The sequence below is a fragment of the Castanea sativa genome, chromosome 12, assembly GCF_040712315.1.
Source record: "Castanea sativa cultivar Marrone di Chiusa Pesio chromosome 12, ASM4071231v1".
Lineage (NCBI taxonomy): Eukaryota > Viridiplantae > Streptophyta > Magnoliopsida > Fagales > Fagaceae > Castanea > Castanea sativa.
Genome location: NC_134024.1, coordinates 5,687,120 through 5,709,262, shown reverse-complemented (window position 1 = coordinate 5,709,262; position 22,143 = coordinate 5,687,120). Strand labels below are relative to the sequence as shown.

The 22,143-nt window shown below is 34.6% G+C and overlaps 1 protein-coding gene across 6 annotated transcripts; it reads right to left on the bottom strand.

Annotated features, from left to right (window-relative positions):
• Positions 1–2,956: 2,956 nt before the first annotated feature.
• LOC142619911 (uncharacterized) lies at positions 2,957–20,190 on the bottom strand. 6 transcript variants are annotated; one of them, XM_075793275.1, is made up of 16 exons: positions 19,834–20,190; positions 18,585–18,856; positions 16,419–16,577; positions 16,159–16,306; positions 16,037–16,074; positions 15,683–15,835; positions 15,423–15,570; positions 15,301–15,338; positions 14,947–15,099; positions 14,686–14,833; positions 14,211–14,363; positions 13,950–14,097; positions 13,828–13,865; positions 13,430–13,626; positions 8,373–10,750; positions 2,957–4,203 (listed from the first exon to the last, which is right to left on the bottom strand). In XM_075793275.1, the coding sequence occupies exons 1-11, from the start codon at positions 19,994–19,996 to the stop codon at positions 14,359–14,361; spliced, it is 1,425 nt and encodes a 474-aa protein (XP_075649390.1). In that variant the 5' UTR covers positions 19,997–20,190; the 3' UTR covers positions 2,957–4,203; positions 8,373–10,750; positions 13,430–13,626; positions 13,828–13,865; positions 13,950–14,097; positions 14,211–14,358. The 6 variants fall into 6 exon arrangements, with proteins under 6 accessions (XP_075649390.1, XP_075649393.1, XP_075649391.1 ...); XM_075793278.1 differs by having other exon boundaries at positions 8,373–8,450; XM_075793276.1 differs by having other exon boundaries at positions 8,373–8,439.
• Between the last annotated feature and the right edge of the window lie 1,953 nt (positions 20,191–22,143).

The following is a 22,143-nucleotide window of genomic DNA, read 5'->3' as shown; positions in this document are numbered from 1 at the left end:
AAAATGTGAGCATCAAGTAAAAAATGTATTTTCTATAATATTTTCAAGATCACAACCAAACACCTGAAAATATTTTCCAAAGTATTTTTTAAAATGCCACCAAACACCTAAAAATATTTTCCTTTCCGGAAAATATTTTCTTTTCTTGAAAACATTTTCCGGAATTGCTTTACTGTCGAAACAAACGCACCCGTAGGCGAGAGTGAAAATTTTTATTTGGTTAAATTTGTGTTACATTTTTATATTTTATTATGTCCTCTTCCCTATCTAAAAAATAGTTAGAATATACTATAAATCATTCAAGAACATGATCTACTGTCTACACTCACTCACTCTATCATTCTACCCTTTGCCACCACACTGTAGCCCATTTAGGCACTGCCCCACACCTGAGTTTGTCATTTCTAGGTCTCTATTACGTAACTTTAACTACTTTTATAGCTTTTTCTAACTCTGTCTCCAAAACACAAAGCCATAGTTTTTTTTTTTTTTTTTTGTCAATATCCCAATGATAAAATGGGCTGATCTGTGGATCTGTGGGTATCAACTTTTTTAATTAGTTTTTGTAAAGTTTTTATTAAATTTTGTGGGCTGATTTGTGATTGTTTGGGCTTATACGTGGTTTTTTAGTTTGATTTGGGATGCTATTTGTGTTAGAATTTGGTTAAGGGCCAAGATTTTGGAGGGAGGGGGTGCCAAATTCTATTTTCTTGAACCTAAAGCCCAAATATACATAGAGATTTTATTAAATTTTGCGTGTGCATTTCTGCGCATTTCAAACCTGTTAACTTTAGGAGTAATAACTAATAACAGCTCGACAACACCATATTTGTTTGCATTTTAATTTTTTTTTAATACTAAAACTACTACAAAAAAAAATTTAATTACAAAATTCTACCAACTGATAAGATCACAAAAATATAATTGGTATCACGTAATCAATGTAATAAATAAATATTTAAATTATTTTTCATGTTAGATTTTTTTTTAAGTGTTTTTTTTTTTATGATAGAAGATATCTCTTTTGTTTTTTTATGAGAAGATGATAAAAGATATCTCAATCTATAAGGTTTATATAACAAAACTTAGGCTAAATTGCAAACTTTTTTTTTTTTGTTTTGTCACACAATGTTTTTGTTTTTTCTGTGATTTTTCATGATGACAAAATTCCATTTAAATTGAAAATTAGTGGAGGTAAAGAAGTTCGAGAAACTCTTTTATCAGTGTCAATCTTCTACTTTTCCTTTACAAACACAAGAAAATTTTGAATTAAACTTATAAGAAGTAAAAGAACTAAAGTAGAGAGATTCTAGATCATATTATAATGTTTCAATATTAAGGAAAACCCTCCAAATCATAAATAAGTTTAGCATCATTTAACCCTGTATTTTGGGAAAAAGTTGTAAACAATAAGACAAATTCCTTAAATTCCAATAAAACTTGAAAATTAGTAGGCTTACCATCTGATTATAAAAGCCCTAACAAAGAAACCTAATTCAAATGGATTTATAGATAAGTTTAAATGCTAAAACTGCTGCAAAAAGCTTTAAACAAAAAGATGATCTTGATTTTTTTTTCTTTACACATTTTCTCTAGTTTCTAGGATTACGTGCATTATATTGCTAATTACTGATGCTATAATATGTGATTTGAAAATTCATTAAATGGATATAAATATGATTTTTTTTGTTTAAATGGAGACTTAGAAGAAGAATTTATTAGACCAAACTGAAGGCTTTATAGAACTTGGCCAAGAAAAAAAGGTATGTAATGTAATTAGAGAAGTACATGGCTTAAAAGAGGCCCCCAAAACAATGGCATGAAAATTCAATGGATAGAAGTCAAATGAATGTGACAAATGCATTTAGCTTAAGATATTGGGAAAAGTCAAATGTCATTGTTAGCCCGATAACCTCTATGTGGATGATTTATTAATGTTTGGTTTTAATTTGCATCTTATAAATGAGACAAAAAAATATACTAAGAAATCCGTTTGATATATTGTAAATTTTGTAATATTCCTAACGTCACTTTACAATTTTTAGTTTTTTTTTTTAATTTTTTTTTTTTTTGTAAGGAGGTTAGAAACCTTTTTTAAAGGGGTCTTAAGCCTTGAGCCACCACGATTTTAAGTTCCACTCAAGAGTCATAATCGAAAACTAAGAGCTTTTAAAAAGAACTGGGCAAATTATACTACACAATTGGTTTTTTTTTTTTTTTCTTTTTTTAGAAACAAAAAACACGGCAAGAGCATGAGGTGAACTCTAATAATAGTACTTGGTAAATATTTCGTTTCTTTTCAAAAAATTTGCCTTTTAACCAACAAAAAAGTTGCTTCTAAGTCTTACCTTTCGAAGCAAGCCTCGGAAAAGATCCACTCCAAAACAAAATTATGAAAACAGAAAAGCGAGAATAATATAGGTTTTGAAAGTCAAAAGAGAACATCCTTAAGTACGTAAAAATGTCTAGCATAGCTAACAAATTCTGAATATGCTTTAGCCAAACTTTAGGTTGCCTTAAACTTATGTAAGAAGATTTATCGAATATTCTAAAACAATATTGTGTGAGTTTCAATTGTAAAACTACCACCATAGCAAGCAACCCATCCTTCAAGCTTGAATATATGCACTTAGAATAATAGCAACTTTAATAATAAAACATAGAGATTCAACAACCATTAAAGCTTTACCTAAAGACATTCCTGCATTTAACTACTGGATTATAACCTGATTATGGCACCTTCAATCTGGAGGCCCTGGACCATGTCACTCATTCCAATCATGTGTACATCAGCCTTTTTCATTGTACAGGCTTCAATTCTAGCTCAACTTGATTTCAGCTTTCATGCATTCTTCTTGTCTAAACACACAGAAGCATAAAAAAACAACCACATTCCAGCATACAAATTTTAACCATCCCAAGCTTTAAAGATGATAACACCAGCAAAAATCATCGGTTGACTTAAGAGTACATATCATTACATGTTTACAGAAGTAGACAATTATCAGTACAGCTTAAATATAATTCACACAGCATACAGATTTAACAACAATGAAGCCTTGCTTCCAATTTCGTAGTTGCCAAATCCTCATACTAATTCCAATCGATAGCGAAATTTATTATATACATATAGAATTTGTTCACAGCACCAGCAACTGAGGACACACTACCAGTGCTCTGCAATATTATACACAGAAGTGACAGTACAATAATCTACCATAGTTGTTTCTCTGTAACGGAGTCTGACGGTTGTTAAAATCTTGAATCTCATAATTCCACAATTCTAGAACGTACAATGATTTAAACCGCAATTAGAGTCTTCTAAGATTAGGATTTTTAAAAATGCCAACCCAGATTGTGGTTTCTTTTAGAGAAACCTTTAAATTTAACATAAGAGCTAAAATAAGGACCCCAATTTGGTAAAAAAAATTTGTACTTCTTTTTTGGGTAGAGGGTGGAGTGGGGGAGAGAAATAACCCAAGTTCCAATGACTGTAAGTCCGTTTGAGTTGTAAAGGAGGCCATAGGCCTTTGAATGTAACAGACCATGCGGGTCTGTGGTTTGAAAAGGAGTAGAAGACTGTTAAGTCTGTTTGACTTGGAAAAGGCTATATGTCTCTTTTGAGTTCAAAAAAGACTACAAGTCTGTTTGAGTTGAAAAAGAGTGTATCTCTTTGAATAGACTTTGGAGAATGTTTGCACATGTAAGTGGGAAAAGGAAGAGCTTCCATTTTTCAGCAAAATCCCCAAAATTTTGGTGGAACGTAACGATGCATACTAGACTTTAGAGATTATTAATAGATCTTTTTGACTTTTAGCTTTGTCTTCAAAAAATATTTAAACTTTGTTTTGAACTTTTTAAGAAATAGCATTCTTTTGGTTTCAAAAAACAGAGAGAGAGAGAGAGAGAGTATTCTTTTGAGTTTTATAGATTTGTCTTCAAAGAGTATTAAAAATTCTTATATACTTTCTGAGGAAAAAAAAATCTTATGAGTTCTTTTGTACAAAGATTAATAATTCTTTTGGTTTTAGCCTTGTCTTTAAAGTAATATTAATAATTATTTATCTATCTAAATCATTAACGCTTTTTTAGTTGTAAAATTTTATGATCTTCAATCAGATCCGAAGACCCTCACACAGATGATGAAACCTTTGGATTGGTGATCTCTTCAAGCCTCACAAAACCTTGATACTCTTGCTCAAACTGTTGTACATAAAAACAATGCAAGGTTAGTTTTTCAAACACCAATTTATCCGAAGACTAAATACACATATAAACCACTTTGAACTGGTTAAAACACCCACAATGGAGTATAACTAGTCTTGAGGTGCAAATTAACACAAAATATCCTGGAAAAACTTGCAAGATCAAATAATAAGGTGCTGTTTGGTTAAAAAAAAATGGTATTCAATTTTCATTTTCATTTTTGTGTATTCATTTTTTAAATATGAATACACAATAAAGGACCCATTTTCACATTCATTTTCTATACATACCAGTTTAGCACTTGTTCCCTTCTTTTTTTCACTTAAAAGAAAGCAACTTTTTTCACTTACACATGCCTATTCAGAAGATCCCACCTGCGTAAAGAACCAAACAATTTTCTTCTCCCACCAAAATTTTTCTTTCAACTCTCAGAACAGCAACATATCTCTCATCTCTCATCTAGATCAGCCCAGACCAGCAACATCGGCACTAATTGGGGTTTTCTTTTGACTTGTGATTTGTGGATTTTCTTTTGACTTGTAATTTATGATTTTGTTTACAAATATCTCATGATTTCAGTACTCTCTTTACAAATATGGTTTGTGAATAAACCTTAAGTTGAAAAAATGACACGCCCAAGGCCGAGATACCTCATCAGAAAAATCACATGCTTAAATGAGATAACGAGAGAGACAATGATGGAATCATGGAAGATTAATATGCTATTATTTTGCAAATTTGCCTATTCAAGAATTATTTTATTGTGTCCTTGTGTGAACTCCAATTGAGGTGAAGGTTGTACCTGTTTAATGATCTATGTATGAGTTTTTTAGGGTTAAACCAGTTTTTAATTTGGGTTTTTATTTTTTATTAGTTATGGTCAATTTTATATTCAGGGGCAAATCTGTAATTTCTGGAATTACTGCAAATTAAGGGTATTTTGGTAATTTTCTTGATTCTAGAATCTTCTAGGTTTCTAAGTATCTTAGGTTTATTTTCTTAGGGTCCAAGTTAAGTATTTATTAGTAGTCCTAATACAAGAAGGAATCATATTACTACTAGTACAAGTAAGAGTCTTTATATACAGTGTTTAATGTATTCAAAGAAGTAAAATGAGTTGATTAATAAAATTCAGTGTATTGAGCAAAAGGCATGTTTGCTTTTGTTGTTTCTCTCTCCTTCTCTCATCTCTTTGTTTTCTCTTCTTTCTATCTAAGGTTGCTGTTCACGGGTATTGTTCACACAGCCCCACTTCTCTCTAATTATTCTTCATTCCTAACCCTATACCCACTAAAACTAAAATTAGACAAATCCCTAATTTGTCCTACATCAGACAAACTGATATGTAGACAAACTGATAGATATGAAGAAAAATCATCAGAAACTCCACTGACCCACTCATCAGAAAAAATCACATAACCAATTCCTCGATGAAAACCCAAACCTCATTAAGATGAGAGGCACCAGCTTGAAAGAAAGGAGAGACTAAATAGAGTAGTTATGTTTAGGGAGAAAGAGCCGTTGGCTCATTAAGTCCATTTACAGCAAAGTTGACTTGAGTGAGACAAGGCATGGAAGTGGGCCCACTCGTTTTCAGTTTTATTACAAGAATTCCATGTGTTCGTTTTTGCAGAAAATGAATATGTTGAAAAGTTGTATTCATATCTTCTGTCGTTCAAGCAATGTCACTCTGTACTTTTTCTTGTTTTGAAGTTCCTGAGACTATATGCAAGAAGATGGACTCCATCTCAAAAGCTTTTTGGTGGGGTCATAAGCCAAATCAAAGAAAGCTGCGTCTCAGGGATACCATATGTCAACCTATGAGTGATGATGGTCTGGGGCTCAAGAAATTCAATCAAGCAATGCTAGCCAAACAAACTCCCTTCTTGAATTGTCCATCATCCAAACTCCCTTCTCGCCAGAACTTTCAAAGCTAAATACTTCCCAAGGAACAATATCTCCAATTTCAAACCAAAAACTTATCATTCTTGGACATGGAGAAATATTCTGTGTAAAATAACTCTACCCTACATCATGGTAAATGGTTAGTAGGTTCTGGAAAAGATATACCCATCAATCATCCGGATTGGTTTCCTAATCTTTCCAGGCAACCTATTGAAAACCATCCAAACCTTCAATCCGTTTCTGATCTTATAAACAATTCATCCAACTGTTGGCAACCCAAACTGGTAAGGAATTTGTATGAACAACCTACTTGTGAGGAAATCTTACAAAATCCCCCAACTAAAACCGCCGGTGAAAGGGATAGGTTATTGTGGAAGTATTCTAGCTCGGGAGAGTATCAAGTGTAAAAAGTTTATGAGCTATGAGCTACTGTGTCATCTGGAAGGCAATTCACAACAGAGGAGACACCTAAATTTTCCAAAATAAATTTGGTCACTATTCTGGAAAGTTAAACTCCCTTTGAAAATTCTTCATTTTACATGGGGACTTCTTCATGACTGCCTTCCTGTGTTCTCAAATCTTAACGGTAAAGGCATCTCAGTTACAGATATGTGACCCATGTGTAATGAAAGCAGTGAAACTTCTTCACATCTCTTTCTCTATTGCCCTATGGCTAGAGCCGGCTTGGGTCTGTTTTTCCTATCAGAACTAGAGAGATCAATGATATCAAGGTCTAAACTTCACTGGCTAGTTGCATCATAGAAAAAACTTGAGCATGATCAAATGCTCTACTTGCAAACAATTTTCACTACCATGTGGACAATCTCAAACTATAGAAACCAAGTTGTACATAATGGGAAATGTCCCAATCCAACAGAGGTCTTACTCACATCTCAAAATCTCTTATGCAGGATGCTTATAAAGCTAGGAAAAATGAAGAAAGAATCATGTTTAATGAGTGCCACAGCACAGAAGCACGCACTGCTCACTTGGCGACTCAGGAAGCATTGGTGGAGACAAGTTTACAGGCTAAGAGCCAAGGCTTTCATCACATCATCATACTCACCGAAAGAAAGAGCTTGGAACAGCTATGTAACAAGAAGAGTCCCCACTAGAGTGATCAAGTTATGCTAATTGATATTAATTTTCTTCAACAGCAGGGAATGTCTTTCCAGGTCATTGTAGTTCCCAAACCAATTTTATATGATGTTGCTAAGTGTAAGTTCCATGATCCGTACCCCCTTTAGATGACATTTCGGCACGTCAGTTCCTTCTTGCGAAGGCGGGGTACGCAGTACTTAAATCTCCCTAAAAAGCGATTTTAGACTCAACCTGACGTGGGCCTGGGAGTACGTGGTGCCTCTAAAAAAAGAGGCAAAAGGAGTCGCCACCTGGTTATAGGTCTGGGAACCAAAACAGGACTCCATGAAGGTCTACCTACCAGACAAGGTCTGGAGTTAGGGTACAAAATGAGAAGAGGTTAGGTACCCTGCCCAGCCGTAGTCGGCCTTCATATATCGTTCTTGGATAATGGATAAATGGTGTCTATCTAATGAGCCTATGTGAACGTGCACATGCATCTAAGCCCTAGAGTTCGTCTACAAGTCATGTGAGACTAATACGGAAAGCATTATAGACATGTGAAAGGCAATCAATCATGTGAAGGTCAAAGGAATGTATGAGCATGTAAGCATGTGAATGTGCAAGCATGTAAGGGCATGAGCATACATGTAACGACCTCGTCCCAACTGTGTAGATATTGTCCACTTTAGGGCCCATACCCCTCACGCTTTTGTTCTCCCCAAAAGCACATAGCAGTGAGGGAAAAGGCCTCTATACATTAAAAGGAGGTCGCTACTTATAAGCACATCCCCGTGTGCTCCCCTAGCCAATGTGGGATTCCATGGATTGCAAAACCCCCTTTTGGATCACTACAATCCACCCTCTTATGAGCACACGAGTCCTCGCGTGTGAGCCCCACACTTCCAGCTTGGGCATGGCTCTAATACCATCTGTAACAACCCCGCCTCAAGGCGGACAATATCTACACAGTTAGGGCGGGGCCGTTACAATACAAGCATGTGAACATCTAAGTATGCGAGCGTATGAGCATCAAAACATGTGAACCTGTGAGCATCAAAGCATGTGAGTATCAAAGCATGTGAGCATCCAAGCATTCAAGCATGTGAGCATATGAACATCTAAGCATGTGAGCATGTGATCATCAAAGCATGCGAAGATATAAGCATCCAAACACGTACCTTTTACCGCCAATCACCTCAGCATTTAAGCACAATCATCAAAGTGCATGAGCATGTGAATGTCCAACTGCATGATCACTTAAGCCTTCAAGCTTATAGATATATCATCATCCAAGTGTGTGCACATGTGGATACAAGCAAAGAGTTTACGCTTAATGAAAATTAATGATTAAGTCTTATAAAGGTGTGACACTTAATTGCAGTGGACTCTTCATTAAGTGTTGAATGTCTTCCTTTTATTAAACTCAACATCAATCATTGAATGTGCTCTTCATATTTATATGTGCTCTTGCCTTTTGAAGTGTTCTTTAATCAATTGACTTTTATTGCCTTAGATATCAAATTAGTTCGATTTCAAATATCTAAGTCTCTTAGGAAGGATCATCACATTAAATAAGTCATTGATTGCTTTGTCCTTTCCTAATTAACCTTTAGATTCAAACTCAACTATCTCCAATATATTAGGCAATATAATCTCTTGATTGTCAACTATTTTCGAATTACAACCCTTAAGCCTTTTAGGTAAGATTGTAATTAATACCTCATTAATCACTTATCTTTTCCCTAATTGACTTCTAGGCTTAAATTCAGATATCTCATATTTTATCATTAAAGCTTGATTGCCTCATTCTTGGAAAGATTTTATCTTGAATTAGACTATTAGGACTTCCTTATTAAAAAGAATTAGATTTAAATATTGACATTAAAATCTAATTGACTATCTTTTAGTCTTCTATGCATTTAAGACCATTATCTTTTAAGAAATGTCTCACAATTAATGCTTGATAACCTTCCATGATTATCATTCAGATTTTATGCTCCTTGACTAACCCTAGAGAATTAATGAGGATTTTATTAAAAAAGGAAAGCAGATCGATTATACAAATTTGAGTGTTTTTGGTATTTTTTTGATATATTAATAAAAAAGGAAAAGAAAACAAACTAACAAGATATATACATGCAAATAATAAATTAAATTACATAATAAAAAAATAAAAACTATACAACATTATTAAAATAAACTAAATAAATAAACAGAAATACCATGAAGAACGGATTTTGCCCTAGAAGTGCGTACGCAACATAATGGATGCGTACGCACCATTATGCTGGTGTACACGCCTAGGACTTAAACCCGATTTCCAGATTAATGTTGTGCATAGAAAGCAACAATGAAGCATATGTAAAGAGCATGTTATCACAGAATCATCAAATACACCATGCATCATATTGATAAGAACAATAAAGCAATAAAACAACATAAAATAACAATAAAACAAATAAAGAGAAAAAAAAAAAAAAAAGGAATGTTGATTGATTGGTCCCTCAATTGAAATCGACTACCACAACTTTGTGTGTATGGTCAAGAAAACTATGAGAATAGTTTTCTTGACCATACATCCAAATCATTTTGGGCTCAAGAACACTATTCATTGGGCTCCACATATGCTAATAATCATTTTGGTAGCGATTTAATTTCTCGTCATTGGGACAATATAAGTCGGAACAAAATGGTCTCTATTGCTGTTAAGAAGCCAATTCACCTCAGCTGGACCCATCCAACATTTTTGTAATGTTAAACTTGGGTTTTTTACTTCATGTTAATGAAAGTATCAAAAAAATAAAAAGTTTGTATTCATTTTCTATTTTGCTACGTTTAGCATTAGCTAAAAAAGACAACTTTTTTTACTAGTTATAGTAAGTCTTACAACCATTCATGGGTCTCATTAACTTTTTTTGTACTATCCATGAGTTTCACTGTACTATTGGTTTTCATGTTTTCCTTGGCTCTAATCCCATCTCATGGAAAACAAAGAAGCACACTACTATCTCCCGTTCCACTGCTAAAGCAGAATACCGTGCCATGGCAATACTAACATCAAAACTCCAGAAAAAAAAATGATAAAACAATAAGAGACCATAGGGAAAGAGTAACAAGACAATGAAGAAGAAGGTGGTCTACCGACTCCCCATCTTGGCAACACATAACACACCAGTTGCAAAAATATCTTTTGGATGATATTTGTGTTTCACACACCTCACCCATCCCAATCCATTGTGATAACCAAGCAGCAATCCATATTGCTGAGAATCCGGTGTTCCATGAATGTACAAAACATATTGAACTTGATTGCCATTTTATACGAGAGAAAATCCAATCCAAATTGGTCCAACCTTGTCATATTCGATCTCATGACCAAATTGCTGACATTTTTACCAAACCTAGGGTAAAGATTCTTTTCATCATCTTATCAGCAAGCTAGGCATTACTCATGTACATGCTCCACCTTGAGGGGGAGTATTAGAGACAATTAAGGGATTCCCAATCAGCCCAATTAACGGGTTTCCAATCAACTGTAATTATATACTCTGTCAAGCTGCAATTATGGAATTAGGCTGTCAATATTTTTGTCTAGGTTCATTGTAACATCTATATGTTCAAACCAATGTAAAAGTTCTATGCACATCAAATATAATTCAGACAAATATTTGTCACTCAATCACTCAAGATTGATTTCTAGATTATCATGTAATGGTTGGAAAAAATTAATGATCATAAATATATGCTGATATGAATTAAGACGGATAAAAAACTTTAATTCCTTTCTCTAGATCGTTTACATCTCTTTATTGCTTTATATCATATATTTGCTTAGTATAATTATTCGCTTAGTATATTTAATTACAAACAATCAATTTTTATCTAATTTGATTAAGATTTGATTAATTTTCCTACATTCATTCAAGTCCATGTGAGTTCAACCTTATTCTTGTCAAACTATACTTCGGTACGGTTCATACACCTGCAAATACTTTAAAATTTCACAACAGCCACCCCCCATAATCCAAACATATCATCGCCAGAAAACTACTCCGACCACACCTGTTGAGGCTCCATCAATCTCACCAGCATCTTCACCTCAAGAAGTAATTCCTGAAATAGACATCTCCCAACCTATCATCCACTCTACTAGAGACCGGCATAATCCTACATATCTTCAAAATCACCATTGCTCAAATGTCTCTGGGGCTGCACTACCCACTCCAAACAATTCCAAACCAACAGGTATTCTATATCCCCATGAACAATTCATTTCCTACACTAATTTTTCAGGTACCTATCGAGCCTTCCTTTCTGCCATTTCCTCCAATGATGAGCCATAATCATTTTCTCAAGCATTTAAGATGCAACATTGGCGTGATGCCATGACTACCAAGCTTGAAGCTCTTAAAAACAACTGGAAGATATAAAATCAAGTATCTATCTGATGGGACCATTGAAAGATATAAAGTCTGCTTAGTTGCAAAGGGCTTTACACAAAAAGAAGGGCGGGATTACCATGACACATTTGCTCCTGTTGCCAAGTTGGTCACTGTTCGAACTTTGTTATCTGTTGCCTCTGCTAAAAACTACTCCCTCCATCAACTTCATGTCAATAATGCTTTTCTCCATGGTGATTTGGATGAAAAGGGCTTTACACAAAAATCTGTTGTCTCTGCTAAAACTAGTCCCTCCATCAACTTGATGTCAACAATGCTTTTCTCCATGGTAATTTAGACAAGGAAGTGTACATGAAACTTCCACCTCGTTTTGCCCGACATGGGGAGACTTGAGTTTCCAATCTCCGTAAGTCCATATATGGGTTCAAACAAGCTTCTCGCCAATGGTTTGTAAAGTTTTCTCAAACTATTCACAATGCTGGCTTCTCTCAATCACAGGCAGATTATTCCTTATTTACCAAGATTACAAGGACATCCTCCACCTTTGTCTTGGTGTATGTTAATGACATCATTGCACGATCTAAGTAAGGCATCTTCTTGTGTCAACAAAAATATACATTGGATATCCTTGAAGATGCAAGGTTATTTGGTGCTAAACCATCTGCTTTCCCCATGGAACAGCTTCACATGACTCCCACAAATGGAACTTCTTTATCAGATCCCTTTGCATATCGTTGACTTGTAGGTCATCTCATCCACCTTACTGTCACTAGGCTAGACATCATCTACTCAATCCACATTTTGAGTCAATTTATGCAAGATCCTCTCACCAGTCACATGGATGTTGCCATTCGGGTGCTCCGATACCTCAAAGGCACTCCTAGAAAAGGCATATTACTCTCCTCAACCAATCCACTCACTTTAAGTGGTTTTTGTGACTCAAATTGGGCAGGCAGCCCTGTGACTCGACGCTTTACTACTGGTTTTTGTGTTTTCCTTGGCTCTAATCCCATCTCATGGAAAACAAAGAAGCAAACTCCAATGGCTGAAATATATTTTGGATGATCTTCGTGCTTCACACACCTCACCCATCCCAATTCATTGTGATAACCAAGCGGCAATCCATATTGTTGAGAATCCGGTGTTCCATGAATGTACAAAACATATTGAACTTGATTGCCATTTTATACGAGAGAAAATCCAATCCAAATTGGTCCAACCTTGTCATATTCGATCCCATGATCAAATTGCTGACATTTTTTACCAAACCTTAGGGTAAAGATTCTTTTCATCGTCTTATCAACAAGCTAGGCGTTACTCGTGTACACACTCCACCTTGAGGGGGAGTATTAGAGACAATTAAAGGATTCCCAATCAGCTCAATTAAGGGGTTCCCGATCAACTGTAATTATATATTTTGTCTAGCTGCAATTATGGGATTAAGCTATCACTATCAATATGTTTGTCTAGGTTCATTGTAAAAACATCTATATATTCAGACCAATGTAAAAGTTCTATACACAACAAATATAATTCAGACAAATATTTGTCACTCAGTGTGCGTTTGTGCGTTTGGATACCGCTTATTTTGTTGAAAACTGAAAACTTATAGCTGAAAACACTAGTAAAATATTTTTTATCGATACAAATCACTGTTCACCCGTGGACTGCACTTAGCTATGAGTTGATATGATACACATCAAATTATTAATTGGTGTGATAATTTATAATAATTGATAAAGTAAGAGTATGCATTAAAAAAAATGTGATAAATTATTAATTAGTGTGTGGCGGGGTCAACTGTGATGTGCATTGGCATATTTGTTTTGACATACCTGTGCATTGGCATCCGACCCACCGCATGACCCAAAACTCAGTACTCAAAGACAATGGGACCTGGCCAACTCATGAGGAATTGGTCCCAATAATAATCGTTTAAAGTTGATGGAGAGAGAGAGTTGCAATATGGCCCTGGTAGATGGATATAGCCTGTTTTTAAGGCTGCTTCCCTCATATCCAAATCCTGTTCAACCTGATGGAAGAAAAATGAATAACCAAGATAAGCATATTATTAGTTATCTGCACTTCTAATTCCCCAAAAAATAATAATAATGACAATTGTACCAACAAAGGAGTACAGCAAGTCTTGAGGTGCAAATTAACACAATTTAAAATATCCTTGAAAAACTTTCAAGATCAAATAATAAACAACATCTTGAGAGTTTTCACTTGCCTGTACATTGGCCTCTGACCCACCGCATGATTCATTGTCTGTAAAAGAGGCCATGTTTTTCAGGGTCTCATTGTCAACAGCAATATTATTTTGACTGCAAGGCGTGCTATGAAAGCACTCACCTAGATTATTAAGAGGATTGATAAGAGTTGAATCCTTAAAGATAGTGGGAGTCAAAACGCCAGGAGCGATGGGGTATAAACTTGATGGAGTGTCCCCTAGAGACGGGACATTGGACATATCCAACAATTCTGCCACATTAAAATAATCCTGATGGAAGAAACATAAGTGCACAAGATAAGTACTTGATTAATTTATAATACTTCTCAATTCCAAAAACAAAAACATAGAAAGTGTCTTATGATGAGCAAAGTTCCTATCACCTCATTAGATGTCAGATCTGCCGCTTGATTTTTTGCAACATCTGCATTATAATCGTTTAAAGTTGATGGAGAGAGAGAGTTGCAACATGGCCCTGGTAGATAAATATAGCCTGTTTGCAAGGCTGCTTCCCTCATATCCAGATCCTGGTCAACCTGATGGAAGAAAAATGAATAACCAAGATAAGAATACAATTAGTTATCTGCACTTCTAATTCCCCAAAAAGTAATAATAATGACAATTGTACCCACAAAGGAGTACAGCAAGTCTTGAGGTGCAAATTAACACAATTTAAAATATCCTGGAAAAACTTTCAAGATCAAATAATAAACAACATCTTGAGAGTTTTCACTTGCTTGTACATTGGACTCTGACCCACCGCATGATTCATTGTCTGTAAAAGAGGCCATTTTTTCAGGGTCTCATTGTCAACAGCAATATTATTTTAACTGCAAGGCGTGCTATGAAAGCACTCACCTAGATTATTAGGAGGATTGATAAGAGTTGAATCCTTAAAGATAGTGGGAGTCAAAACGCCAGGAGCGATGGGGTATAAACTTGATGGAGTGTTCCCTAGAGACGGGACATTGGACATATCCAACAATTCTGCCACATTAAAATAATCCTGATGGAAGAAACATAAGTGCACAAGATAAGTACTTGATTAATTTATAATACTTCTCAATTCCAAAAACAAAAACATAGAAAGTGTCTTATGATGAACAAAGTTCCTATCACCTCATTAGATGTCAGTTCTGCCGCTTGATTTTTTGCAACATCTGCATTATAATCGTTTAAAGTTAATGGAGAGAGAGAGTTGCAACATGGCCCTGGTAGATAAATATAGCCTGTTTGCAAGGCTGCTTCCCTCATATCCAGATCCTGGTCAACCTGATGGAAGAAAAATGAATAACCAAGATAAGCATACAATTAGTTATCTGCACTTCTAATTCCCCAAAAAATAATAATAATGACAATTGTACCCACAAAGGAGTACAGCAAGTCTTGAGGTGCAAATTAACACAATTTAAAATATCCTGGAAAAACTTTCAAGATCAAATAATAAACAACATCTTGAGAGTTTTCACTTGCCTGTGCATTGGCATCTGACCCACCGCATGACCCATTGTCTGTAAAAGAGGCCATGTTTTTCAGGGTCTCATTGTCAACAGCAATATTATTTTGACTGCAAGACGTGCTATGAAAGCACTCACCTAGATTATTAAGAGGATTGATAAGAGTTGAATCCTCAGCGATACTGGGAGTCAAAACGTCAAGAGCGATGGGGGATAAACTTGATGGAGTGTGCCTTGGAGACGGGACATTGGACATATCCAACAATTCTGCCACATTGAAATAATCCTGATGGAAGAGACATAAGTGCACAAGATAAGTACTTGATTAATTTATAATACTTCTCAATTCCAAAAACAAAAACATGGAAGTGTCTTATGATGAACAAAGTTCCTATCACCTCATTAGATGTCAATTCTGCCGCTTTTTTTTTTGCAACACCTGCATTATAATCGTTTAAAGTTGATGGAGAGAGAGAGTTGCAACATGGCCCTGGTAGATAAATATAGCCTGTTTGCAAGGCTGCTTCACTCATATCCAGATCCTGGTCAACCTAATGGAAGAAAAATGAATAACCAAGATAAGCATATAATTAGTTATCTGCACTTCTAATTCCCCAAAAAATAATAATAATGACAATTGTACCCACAAAGGAGTAAAACAAGTCTTGAGGTGCAAATTAACACAATTTAAAATATCCTGGAATAACTTTCAAGATCAAATAATAAACAACATCTTGAGAGTTTTCACTTGCCTGTGCATTGGCATCTGACCCACCGCATGACCCATTGTCTGTAAAAGAGGCCATGTTTTTCAGGGTCTCATTGTCAACGGCAATATTATTTTGACTGCAAGACGTGCTATGAAAGCACTCACCTAGATTATTAAGAGGATTGATAAGAGTTGAATCCTCAGCGATACCGGGAGTCAAAACGTCAAGAGCGATGGGGGATAAACTTGATGGAGTGTGCCCTGGGGACGGGACATTGGACATATCCAACAATTCTGCCACATTGAAATAATCCTGATGGAAGAGACATAAGTGCACAAGATAAGTACTTGATTAATTTATAATACTTCTCAATTCCAAAAACAAAAACATGGAAGTGTCTTATGATGAACAAAGTTCCTATCACCTCATTAGATGTCAATTCTGCCACTTGATTTTTTGCAACATCTGCATTATGATAGTTGTAGTTGTTACTCTGAACAGGTACTGTAACATCAGACTTCGCAAATCCACCTTCATTACTCTCTTCTTCGTTATTGAATAATCGGCAGAGGACAAAGGCCTTCTGCATAAAGTAAAGCACCCAATAATAGGTGTCGGTTTCAGAAAGCACCTTCAGTAAAGAAAACTAACAAAAAAGGAATCAACATAAATTTTGTTTTGAGTCCAGTGAGGGGATAGTTTAAAATTTTCCTTATTGGTTTTCAAATCCAACAGTGATTAAAAAAATACTCTGATTTAGGGCTAATGGAAGCACATTCACAAAACAAACAAACAAACAAATAAAGTTTTAGTACCAAAATTTGGGGAATAATTATGGCTCCTCGACAGATTAGTTAGGGTTGGCCATATATATTCTTCTCCTCCATTCTACTCTATCTAAAGGCATATTCTCTGTTACTCCCTTAATTGATATGTCATTTATTATTACTTCTACTAATGTGATTTTTGATCTTCTTCTACTTTTTTTGTTCCCTCTATTAAGATCAATTCACTCTTCTTTACTGGTGCATTAGTCACTCTCCTTTGAACTTGACCAAACTACCTTAAGCGACTCTCATATTTTCATCAATAGGGCTACCCTTATCTTTAAGCGCATTCACACAAAAAAAAGAATTCTCATACAAGATAACATATTTAACAAGGTTTGGCCAACTCCATGCCTACTTCCACAAGCAACAACACCAATCAAAACCCACTATCAACGATATGAATTACAACCACCTTCAACAAAACCTCAAACAATTTAGCATACTCTCACAAGAATCACACACAAATGTCACAAACACAGACTATCACAAATCCCATAACACCCAAAACAAACTCTAAATACCAATTGACAAGGAGACACTCATAATCTCAAACCTTAATACATCCAACATTGCTCTTAGCGTACGAAAACATACAAACTCTCTATTCATACGTGTGGGTACTGTCCAATCCAAAAGAAACCATTAGACTACTTCCTATAAAAAAACCACTCCATATTCTTCTAAGAGTCTCCTCCTCTCCTTAAAGTAGAACTCTTGAGCTAAAGCCACCAATCTCTTACAACACTGTCTTTATATAAGATTTCAACATCTAATCCTATATGGGATTAAGAATACCTTCTTTAATGGATAAGAAATATCAAAATCCTTCTTTAGCAAGGAATAGAGTTTTATTCCACGCCATTTTAACCAAATCAAGCCTGAGTACAAATTTGAGCCAAATTCTGACAAATTTAATGAGGCATATCAATTCCTATTATAAGTGATAAATCCCACATTCGTAAAAGTGAGGAGATGTGATAGTCCTATATATAGTAGTAATGTACCCAACCAGAATCTACTATTAATTATATGAATTACAACCACAAACACAAACATAAGCAACCCAAATACTTAATACATCAAGGTGTTCGTGCCATTAATGCACTTGGCAAAGCATTGTGTCATAATTCTCACACACAACACAAAAGCTACACTAACGCTCTATTTATAAGACTATCTCATCCTCTTACTTCTCTTTAGAATCATAACACACAACAAAGTGGAGTTTAGATGCACTTTGCTAATTGCTATTAAAAATTTAAAATAAAGAAAAGAAAAAGTGGAAAAGCTTTCTTTTTTTTTTTTTTTTGGTGTGAAACCGGCAAAAATAAGCTCAAAAAACTGACTTTCAGGGTTGAGGGGAAATGGCCCTTAGATTTAATCCCATTAGCAGAGGTTTGGCAAGTTATACAAGTATCTACGTATTCTGAAGTTATAAGAGAATCATAAAAGCCAACAGCCTACCTTTCAAATTAAGGATAACTCGCTTAATTCACCAATTAAACATATCAAGAGATCATCAATTCAGCAAGAATGTTAACTCTCACTTAAAATTAACAAATTTTAACAGCTTCCACAACCCTTTTTAATTGAATCAACCCTCTCTAAAGTTACCTTCCAATGATTTTGGAGGCAAAACGATCTTAAATCAACACAAAAAATGAAAAGAAAATAAACAAAAGAAAATTTCTCTTGAGCAATCAGAAAAAATTTCAGGTCAATATCACATCAATTAAACAAACTGAGAAGCAAAAGCCAACCTGACCAGGGTGATTTCCATCAAACTCTTCCTGGGTTGTGCGGTATTCATGCATCACCCACTTGGTCCCTTCTCCATTAGGAGTACGCCCTCTATGGTAGACTAGAATCTTTTTCATTCCAATCAAACCCTCTCTGGACCGGATTTCCTTATCTTTACCAGTTGTTTTCCAGAACCCTTCCCTGGTTGCCCTGTTCCTCTTACTCCCATGCTTCCAGCTCGGTGTATTGAAGAAGAACCACTCTTGGTCCTTTGAATCTATCCCAGATTTATCTACATACCAAGAAGCCAGACTCAGCACAAAATTTTGACACCCAAAATGAGAAACCCACATAAGCATTTATAAATATTATTAATTGCTCAACAATGAGATAATCATATGGGCAAACTAAGCAAATGTACTACTTAAGAAATTTATGTTGCAAGGCCAAAAAGTCACAAAACAATGAAAGTCAAATAAAAGTTCTTACAAAGAGTGATTCATAATTTTGTTATCAAAGTTAACAAAAAGGAAAAATAATAGCACTACCAAAACTGTTACCACAATTATAGTACTACCAAATTCAACATAGCAAATAAATATACTGAAAAACTAACTATGAAGTTACCAATGCTAGATCATAAATAAGTGCTAAATCATACTTTGTAGTCAAACAAATAAAAAAATCAATTTTCTTGTCACAATTATGCAAAAGAAATACTAGAAACCAAAATTCAATCAACTTTTTTTTCTGGGTTAGTAAATCTGTAAATGTATTAAAGAAGGAAAAACAACTATACAAGAGCAGAGGAACACAGCCCAAGAAAGCATCAGTCTTTATAAAACGCAAACTACATGCGTATAGGCCAGGCCTAAAAAACCCTTCCATTGCTAACACTACATGAACCCAACCAGACTTCACCAAGATCCAAAAACCAAAAACAAAAACATTATAACTTCCATTTTCACTCTCAATTTCACAACTTGTTGAGGGTGAATAATGGACCAAAAGTGGTGGGTCCATGTAGATTCAGGTAGCTGCCATAGGATCCCTGTAACCATATGTTTTGATTAATTAATCTAATACGCTAAACAAAAAAAAAACAAAAAAAATCTATAACAAGCAACAATCTACAACAGAATTCCAACATTAACAATTAACAAACAAATACAAGAAAAATAAAAATAACATTTTCCTACCTTTGACAACAAAGTATAAAATATCCAAGAAATGAAGGTGGGTGTGTGATAATAAAAATAAGAAGATTACGCTGTAAGTCCCAGGGCTCATGTTCATAAAACTCGATTTCGGTAACAAAGTAAATCTTTTTGTCATTCCCAGTGATCTTCGGCTTCAGGAAGTCTTCGATGAGCTCCTTGTCCTTCGGACTAAATCTGTACCCAGGTGGCAACTCCAAACTCAACTTTTCCATCACACTCACACTCACACTCACACTCACACACAAAGCTTTACTCAGAAACTATTTAAGAACAAGGCAGGAACAGAGAAAATGAATGCAGTTGGTGTTGGTCGTCTGTCTTTGTTGGGTAGGAAGAGCTCAGTCTTCGTGCCTTATATAGACTTCTCAATGCATCACTCGGTAAAGCCATTCCCACCAAACTTCTCAACGAAGTCGTCTTCTTTTTTTTCTTTTTTCTTTTTTTTCTTTCTTTTAGAGTTAACTTCTCAAAGAAGTCTGGATGTCACAGTCTGATACAGTAACCCCATGTGTTTTTTTAATGGAAAAAAAAATATATATATATATATATACATTTTTTTTCAATCTACATGCCACTAATGTTATGGACAATATTATGTATACCACATAAGTCTTCACTTCTTTCTAAGTGTAGGACTAAAAACTCTTACCATCAAGTCATACCATATATAGTATTCAGTAAACCAAGTTAAAATATAATTTTGGACTTGATTTGCAAGTGTGATTCTAGATTCTTCATATATGAATTCTTTTAAGAATGATAATTATTCCTCTATTCTACATTTCTACTAAGGAAAAAGTTTCTCTCAAAACTAGTTTGGAAAGAAACCCTTTAAATTTATCAAATATCTTTATATTGAGTATGAAATTTGAAAATCTAAACGTTGGATTGCATGTTCTTATTATATTATTCATGCTTACAAAATTTCAAGAAAATCAAAAATCAATTGCTATGTCATCAAACAAATGTTAAAATTTTAAGTTTTTGTAATCTAAAATTGCGTATAAAAAATAAGCTCATTGATCAAATAATAAATAAAATTCGATTTGAACTAAATTTGATATACATGTTAAGAACATAAAGAACATAAAATTCAACCGTTAGATTTTCAAAATTCACACCTAAAAAAAAAATATATGATAAGTTTGAAGAATTACTCTCCAAACTAATTTGAAGGATTTCTCTCCAAACTAATTTGGAGAGAAACTTTATTCTACTATCGTCTTGTTAATCACTAATTAGCATCAACCAAAAAAAAACCTCTTTTTAATCACTATACAGAGTACGATTAGACAGGCAGTAGTGGATTTTTTTTTTTTTTTGGGTTAAAAAAAATAGATATATGATAGATTAGCTATTATAAGCGTGTCTAGGTTCTGCCAATGTTCCTTCACATCCAATGGTTTAACAAAAGATACATAATTAGTTAACAAAGTAGTTCTTATCTTCTGGGCAAACCTAATTTGCTTGTTGAATATTGCATGGAACATATTCTTGCAATCAGTGAAAAGAAGTTACATAAGACTATTTGTTGAAGAATTAAGCAACTGTTGAACCAGAACACTAGAGTCAAAGAAGTGGTCTTCTTTTTTTTCTTTTTTCTTTTTTTTAGAGTTAACTTCTCAAATAAGTCTGGATGTCACAGTCTGATACAGTAATCCATGTGTTTTTTTTTTCTGAATGAAAAAAAAAAAAAAAATGTCTTCAATTGTACACCACCGCTACGTAAAGATAATGGGTGATATTATGGGTCCGTTTGGATACAGCTTATTGCTGAAAATTGAAAACTGAAAACTAAAAACACTGCACCAAAATAATTTTTAAATGTGTGAATAGTGTCGTGGGTCCCATTTTTAATTTTAAAAAATCTGAAAAGTGAAGTTTTGTGGGTCTCGTGAACAGTATACGGGACCCACAAATGTGCTGAAAGTCAACAAAATCGGCTACTGTTCATGTACAGTAGCATGAACAGTAACCTTGTCCCCTGTGAAAAGCGTGCAGCAGAAGGGAAAAAAAAAAAAAAAAACGCTGAAATTTCTCAGCAAAACGCAAACGCAGGTTATCCAAACACACGCTATGTGTATCACACGAGTCACGTGACCACAATAAGTAATATCTCGTGTACCACATGATTCTTCGCGCTCTCTCTAAGTGCAAGCACAAGAATAAAAATTCTTACCATCAAGGTACCTCTATATAATATACAGTAATCCCAAGTTAAAATATAATTTTGTACTTGATTTGTACATGTGATTCTAGATTCGTCATCTATCAATTCTTTTAATATTAGCTGAGTTTGGATACAGCTTATAGCGTCCGCATCTGCGCGTTTTGTGTTTTTTTTTTTTTTTTTTTCTTC

Excerpts from the sequence above, each read along its gene's own strand:
- LOC142619911 (XM_075793273.1), bottom strand. The coding sequence starts at position 19,996 with ATGGAAAAGTTGAGTTTGGAGTTGCCACCTGGGTACAGATTTAGTCCG. Across the intron at positions 15,836-16,036 it reads GGTCAGATGCCAATGCACAG|GTTGACCAGGATCTGGATAT; the intron begins GCAAGTGAAAAC and ends TTCTTCCATTAG. Across the intron at positions 14,834-14,946 it reads CAGAACTGACATCTAATGAG|GATTATTTTAATGTGGCAGA; the intron begins GTGATAGGAACT and ends TTCTTCCATCAG.